The 7,415-nt window shown below is 43.0% G+C and overlaps 2 protein-coding genes across 2 annotated transcripts; both read right to left on the reverse strand.

Moving 5' to 3' along the window:
* Positions 1-2,012: 2,012 nt before the first annotated feature.
* LOC122885865 (retrovirus-related Pol polyprotein from transposon 412) lies at positions 2,013-5,135 on the reverse strand. The gene has a single exon (XM_044217571.1). The coding sequence runs from the start codon at positions 5,133-5,135 to the stop codon at positions 2,013-2,015; it is 3,123 nt and encodes a 1,040-aa protein (XP_044073506.1).
* A 506-nt stretch (positions 5,136-5,641) lies between these two features.
* LOC122885995 (paraneoplastic antigen Ma1-like) lies at positions 5,642-6,565 on the reverse strand. Its single transcript, XM_044217835.1, has one exon. The coding sequence runs from the start codon at positions 6,563-6,565 to the stop codon at positions 5,642-5,644; it is 924 nt and encodes a 307-aa protein (XP_044073770.1).
* Positions 6,566-7,415: the final 850 nt, after the last annotated feature.

The following is a 7,415-nucleotide window of genomic DNA, read 5'->3' on the forward strand; positions in this document are numbered from 1 at the left end:
GCTGTCGTCCTCAACGCAGGCGAGTGCGGGATCGTCCGGTGATCACGCCGTCTCTCTCTCCCGACTGGTTCCGAGGTGAATTAGCAAAGTCACGGTGCTAGCAACTTTAGCTTAGCTCTTCCAGCTCATTCTTTAGAAAACTATTTAAACTCGCTCCAGGCTGCACGAGTCGTCGGCGAGTCCTCCGCAGTCCTCCGAAACAAGAGGAAGTTTTCCAAGTGTGCTGAAGCGCGGCTTTTTAAACACTTTTTCCTAGGTTGTGTGAGCTCCTGTAATGTGCGGCCACGGTCACTGCTGCTCCATCCTTCCCGCTTCTCCGGTGGTGTTTTTTTCTCTCTTTTCTCTTTCGCAACGCTCTATTGTTGCGTCATTACGTACACTCCAGTAAATCAAATAATAACAAAACAAACATTACTGGGTTTCTTTCCTATATTGAATAAACTATGAATTCTTATTCTATTTATACACTTTTAACACTATACAAATGCATATTTTAACTGTATAATAAACAATGAAATTATTCATCACAAATGAAATTACAATCCCTCAATGCAATTATAATAATGAAATGGTATACATTCTCGTAAATAATAAAACAAAATACCCTTATATACTAAATAATCAGGTTATTACATATAGCACTGCTGTTCAGCAGCAGCTGTCCTCAATGTGGCCTGCTTGGAGCAGACACATAGCAGAACTATCTCTTACAGCAGTGACGCAAGGGCCTGCGTAAGATTTCTGCAACAATACTTAGTGCCAACGGCTACTACACAAAGTCTGCCAGCTAACTTTAAGAAGCAACTAAGGAGGTTAGCGTCAAGCTTACTGTAATGAGAACAAATAACAGAGCAACCGGCTTCCACTGATCTGCACAAATGACTGCACAGCAAGGACTTTTCTCCAATCGGAACCAAAATCCTTCCCCGCCTGGCTCATCCACGTGGCCAGTTTAACTGGCCAACTTTCCTATTGAATAAACTATGAATTCTTATTCTATTTATACACTTTTAACACTATACAAATGCATATTTTAACTGTATAATAAACAATGAAATTATTCATCACAAATGAAATTACAATCCCTCAATGCAATTATAATAATGAAATGGTATACATTCTCGTAAATAATAAAACAAAATACCCTTATATACTAAATAATCAGGTTATTACACTCTCCCCTCACCAAAAAAAGGCATGTCCACATGACTTGGCATAGCATGGCGAGATAAACTCAAACTAAGTAATGAAAGGGGAACTAATCCACTTGTAAAGGCATGAAACATATTTCACAGTAAGATTAGGACTACCTGGTGTATCATAGGTAAATCTGGACGGAACTTTCCTGAGTCTCTGAGATTTTCTTGTCTCACCATCAGTCTGCAAGTCAATCTGTTCTGAACCTACAGTCTGAATGTCTTGAGTCTCTGTCTCAGTATGAACTGTTTCTTGTAAGTCTGAATGTTCAACTATGTCAGGTTTAGTCTCTTCTGTATCAACTTCTTGTTTTCCAGGAATGTTTTGCAAATCTTCAGCCTGAACTTCCGGTTGAATATCGAGATCTAGACTGAACGGTTCTGGCGGTTCGTTGTCTGATTGGGCATTTTGTACACTGAATGGCAAATCATACCAAACTCCAAGTTCTTCATCTTCTGAATCAGTGTATTCATCTTTGTTTTCTTGTTCCGACATTTCAGGATTCTCAACTGAACTTTTGTCTTTTTGTTTGTTACGTCTTCTTCTCGGTTTTCTCTTTGGAACAGGATCTGGGTTTTGTACTTGATTTAAACATACTTTCTGTCCCAGGGGCAAAATGTGGTTTCGATGAAGGATTTTGATTGGGCCATTTCCATCTTCTGGTTTCAGCCGAAACACAGGTAAGTTTGACATCTGGCTTTCCACCACATAAGGTGTTGAAACCCAATGGTCTGCCAGCTTATGTTTTCCTGCAAACCCAGGTTGCGTATGAGAACTCTGTCTCCTGGTAGAAGTTGTGTAAACTTGATCTTTTGTCATATCTTTGTTTGTTCCCTTTGTTCTGTTTGACAGCGGCACACTCTGAGTTCATAGGCGGCTTTTAGTTCTTTCCTCATTTCTGTGACATACTTGAGGTAGGTTTCTTTAGTTGTATTGTCACTGGATGTTCCAAAACACAAATCCACAGGCATTCTTGCTTGGCGTCCAAACATTAAATAGTAGGGCGAGAAACCAGTGGCTTCATTTGGCGTGCAATTATAAGCGTGGACCAAATGTGCAATGTGTTGGCTCCATTTTCTCTTCTTGTCTGGCTCAAGGGTTCCAAGCATGTCTAGCAAGGTTCTGTTAAATCTTTCAGGTTGGGGATCCCCTTGAGGATGATATGGAGTCGTTCTTGATTTGTCTACACCAAGGGAACTCAACAACTCGTGAATGAGACGACTCTCAAAATCTCGTCCCTGATCACTATGCATGCGTCTTGGCAAACCGTAATGGACAAAGTATTTCTCAAGTAGAACTTTGGCCACAGTCACAGCTTTTTGATCTTTAGTAGAGAAGGCTTGGGCATAGCGAGTGTAGTGATCAGTTATGACCAGGACATTCTCTGTGTTACTTGAGTCCGGTTCGATGGACAAGAAATCCATACATACTAAATCCAGTGGGCCATCACTTTGCATGTGACACAGAGGGGCGACTCTCTTTGGAAGTGTTTTTCTCTTTATGCACCTTGCACAGTTCTTACAATGTACTTCAACGTCTGATTTCATCTTTGGCCAATAGAATCTCTCTTTGATGAGTCCATAGGTATTGTCAATGCCAAGATGACCAGAATCATCATGAAGTGCTTTCATGACTGGTTTTCTAAACTTTTCAGGCAAGACGAGTTGTGAGCGACGGTTTCGGCCAGGTGGAACAGTGACTCTATACATGACATCTTGTTGCAACTTTAGTCTGTCCCACTCTCTTAGTAGTAGTGAGCTGATCGGGGTTTTTGACTTGACATGGGTTGTGTTTCTTTCTTTTAGAGCTTTCCATATCTCAGAGAGACTAGGATCTTCTTGTTGAGACGTTGAGATTTCAAAGGGACTTAAGATGGGCATTCCCTTAAGACTGAGAGTCGATAGGTTACAGTAGGCTTTAGGTATGGCGTTCATGGAAAAGCCTAAATGATCAACTGCTCTTTCTGGACAGGTGTTTTTCTTGTTCATGGTTGAGGTTTGACACATGGCTCTGACACCATCTGCTGAGATGTCCGTCCATTGTGTGGATCTTTGATCTTGGCTGAGGTGTGGGCGCCTTGACAGGGCGTCAGCATCAATATTCTGAACTCCTGATCTGTACTTTAGACTGAAGTCATATGTTGACAGAGCCGCGAGCCAACGATGCCCTGTTGCGTCTAACTTGGCGGACGTCAACACATATGTCAAAGGGTTATTATCGGTTCTGACTTCAAACTTAACGCCATAGAGATAATCATGCAGTTTATCAACAACAGCCCACTTTAACGCAAGGTACTCCAATTTATGAGCAGGGTAATGACGTTCCGATGGAGTTAAACTGCGACTGATGAAAGCAACGGGTCTTAGCCCTTCACCTTGGTCTTGATACAGAACTCCCCCGAGTCCTTCTCGACTGGCGTCAACATGTAGCACATAGGGTAACTGTGGGTCAGCAAAGGCTAGAACTGGAGCATTTGTGAGTTTTTGCTTCAACTCTTTGAAAGCAGCCTCGCATTTGTCATCCCAGCGACTACCAAATGGCTGTGACGGGTTGAGGTAGGCTTCATCCTGCTTTTTCTTGGATCTTTTGGCATTAGGTGGGTATCCAGACAAGAGTTGATTCAGTGGGAAAGCAACTTTCGAGTAGTCTTTCACAAAGCGTCTATAATATCCACAGAACCCGAGGAAGGACCTTAAAGCAGTTACAGTAGTTGGTCTTGGCCATGTGGTGACCGCTTCAGTTTTCTTTGGGTCTGTCGACACTCCCTCTTGTGATACAATGTGGCCAACATAGGACACAGACGGTTGACAAAACTGGCATTTGTCTAACGACAGCTTGAGACCCTCTTCTTTTAGGCGGTCGAGCACTTTTAGTAGTCTCTGTTCATGCTCTTCCAGTGTTGCACCAAAAACGATAAGGTCATCCAAGTAGACCAAAACTTCCAGCAAGTTCATGTCACCAACAGTTCTTTCCATGATTCGCTGAAAAGTTGCAGGAGCACCTGACACTCCTTGTGGCATTCTTTCGAATTGGTAAAAACCAAGAGGACAAATAAAAGCGGTCTTTTCCTTATCGGTTTCACTCATTGGCACTTGGTAGTATCCACTTCTGAGATCTAGGACGCTAAACCACTTGCTTCCATTGAGACATGCCAATGCGTCTTCAATCTTGGGCACTGTGTACTGGTCAGGGATAGTGCGCCTGTTTAATGTACGATAGTCCACACACATACGGATCTTTCCATTTTTCTTTCGTACGACCACTATAGGTGACGCATATGGACTACGTGACTCAGTGATTATGCCAGTTTCTTTCAGGTCTGACAGGTGCTGTCTGAGCGCTTCAAGATCAGCAGGCGGCAGGCGACGGGATCTTTCCCTGAATGGCTTGTCTTCAGTAGTTTTGATTGCATGTTGGGTACTTTTACTACATCCAACATCGAACTCGTGTGTTGAAAATACATCACTGCGCTCCAACATTTTCTTCACCAGTCTGTCTTTCCATTTCTTGGGGACAGGGGAAGTGCCAAAGTCAAAAGATGACTGGGTCACTCTCTTTGATGACTTGAGATCAGTCTCTTTATTGACAGTAGGAGTTGGTAGCACATCAACAGGAAAAAGGTGGGCTATTGGCATACCTCTTGTCAGTGTGATTTCTTTCGTTGAATTGTTATTGACCAGAACAGTGATTCTTCTGGAACTGACAACAGTAGCTGCCTGCAATTCGGGTCTCACTAAGAGTTGATCTGGAAACCTTGGTTCTTCAGCAAGATCATCGGGTGAGTCCACCAAAATGGCTTGGGTACTTGGTGTTCCATGAAACTTTGGCACGCCTTTGATCCTTACAACACCACCTGGACGTATTGTAATTGGCTTTGGTTGGGCGAACCAGACATATCCTCTCTTGTGGCTTTCAGTTTCAGGTGGAGACTTACACATTTCCTCCAGAGCCTTTCTGAATGCAGGATGAATGTGTTTGACTGTTGTGAAGTTTTCTTCTTTCTCTTTGTAACTTTTGAGAAGTCTTCTCACAGTGGGTGTGTTTGTGCCAACAAGTATAGCTGCATTGTCTTTCACGACTGGATCAGGACAAACTAACACAAGTGCATCAATGGTCTCTGTCACGCCAACATCTGCTTCTCTGAACTCAAGCTTGAGGGACAAATAACCATCGTACGGGTAATCCGAAGGACTGAGACCCCATATCTGCAAAGCACTGATAGGTAACAATGGCAGATGTGTCAAGTACTTGTCATAGAAGGATCTGTAGAGCAGAGTGACTTGAGAGCCGGTGTCGAGTATGGCTTTAGTATAAATGCCTTCAATCTGTACAGGTACAGTAGAACTTGGGCCAACTAAGCCGTCAGGAATAGTGTCTTCCACCTCTCTCTCTGTTTTGATGCTCTTGGAACGTGTCTTTACCTCCGGGACGCCAGGCCGTTCCACTACTGGGACCCGTGGTAGTTTCCCGATTTCTTGGTGAGTTTGATCAGCCGCTTGTTGACTCTTTGTAAGTTTTCAACTCCATCACATTCTCTCATGTAGTGTCCGTCCTCTCCACACCGGTAACAAAAGATGCCAGGTTGCTCTGAATATGTCTTTTGTCTTGGTGGAGGTGCATTTCTTTTGAACTTATTTTTGGTTGTAGGATCCGGTCTTTGACTCTGGTTCTCAGTCTGAGCTGCTGCTGCTGTGACAGTTGCAACTTTGAGGTTATTAATTTCAACTTTCATCGCACTCAGTTCATTCTTGAGTCTTTCCACTTCGGGATCAGCTTTGACTTCAGGCACAGGCTTAGTGACTGAGGCAACAGGTTTTGACATTACTGTGCTTTTAACATCACTTCTGCCTTGTAGTATGTCTTCTTCTTCTCTGACTTCTCTTAAAAGTTCATTGAAGGTTAGTGGAGGTCTTAGCTTATGGGTCATGCGTATGCGCATTGCAATCATGTCATGCTGCAGAGTACCTCGTACAACTTGTTCAATGCGAAGCCTGTTCATGTCAGCTAACTGCAAACCTCCTTTTCTGAAGATTGAATGCAACAGTTTGTCAAGTCTGAGCAGGTAGGATGACAACTTTTCTCCTTCACTTTGAAACGTGTGTCTGAACTTGACAAGGAGATCGGATGAACTTTCAGTGGTTCCAAAAGCTGTTTTGAGTGCTTGCATGTAGTCATTGGCAGTTGCATTTGGATTTTGTGCTTTCAGGAATCTTATTATATCAGCAGCGGGACCCTTGAGACTGTCCACAATTCTTTGTTTCTTTATGCCATCACCGCATTGCCACTCCTCCAACATATGTGTGGTTTGCTCTGCCCAGGCATCATACTCTTCCTCTCCACTAGGGGTAGGGCGCATTCCAGAGAACATCCGCAGTTTCCGGTAGCTTTGAGTCTCGGCAGGTGCAGAGTTGCATTTGTCCACGAGAGAGCTAATAGCATTAATGAGAGCAGCGTTAACATCAAAAGGTGGAGGGTTTAACAGTCCTTTAACATCAGCAATGCTCTTGCCTTCATGCTGGAGAAATGTCAGTAGCTTTACGTGGAAGTCTTCGACTCTTCGGGTGCTGCTGGCAGTAGGTGAATTGGCCAGGGACCAACTTGACCAGGAACGCCGACTTGGTCAGGTAAAGTCTGGGTTGTCACATCAACTAAAGTCTGAACTAACACAAAGTCAGTCTTGGAGGTCAAATCTGGTCGTTTTTCAACTATTCTCGTCCTTCCAAAAACTTTAACTGAGCTAAGGACTTCAAGTAGGACATCGTCAGTTACGTCATGAACACCACTTAAGACTATTGCATGAGCAGGGTCTAGCTGATGTGTTTTACACCATGCACTAATCTCAACTGCATCCATTTTGTCTGATTAAAGCAGAAAATCACAGCAAATCTCAATGAAAAATGAACAATATCAAAAGCAACTCAACACTGGGTACACTGTGTAATCACAATACTGGGCAAATTAAAAAAACATCTTAGCAAAAATAGAGGGATCCCGGACGAGCCCCCAAAAATGTAACCCTTTTGCCAACCAGCTCGTTATTAACAAGGAATAACTACAGTATATAGACTCCTTTAACTTCCAAATTTAACACTGGCAAAAGAGACATCCCGATGTATAAAACCTTTTGTCTAGGGTAAAAGTATGATTCTAGCTTCAAATTAAATGAGAGGATTCTCAGGTATAATAATTTATAATTAGTTAAAAACAGGTAGCTCTAA

Source organism: Siniperca chuatsi, linkage group LG12, assembly GCF_020085105.1.
Source record: "Siniperca chuatsi isolate FFG_IHB_CAS linkage group LG12, ASM2008510v1, whole genome shotgun sequence".
NCBI classification, from domain to species: Eukaryota; Metazoa; Chordata; class Actinopteri; order Centrarchiformes; family Sinipercidae; genus Siniperca; species Siniperca chuatsi.

Bases quoted from the DNA above. Each gene is read 5' to 3' on its own strand.
- LOC122885995 (XM_044217835.1), bottom strand. From the start codon at position 6,565: ATGTTCTCTGGAATGCGCCCTACCCCTAGTGGAGAGGAAGAGTATGAT.
- LOC122885865 (XM_044217571.1), bottom strand. From the start codon at position 5,135: ATGTGTAAGTCTCCACCTGAAACTGAAAGCCACAAGAGAGGATATGTC.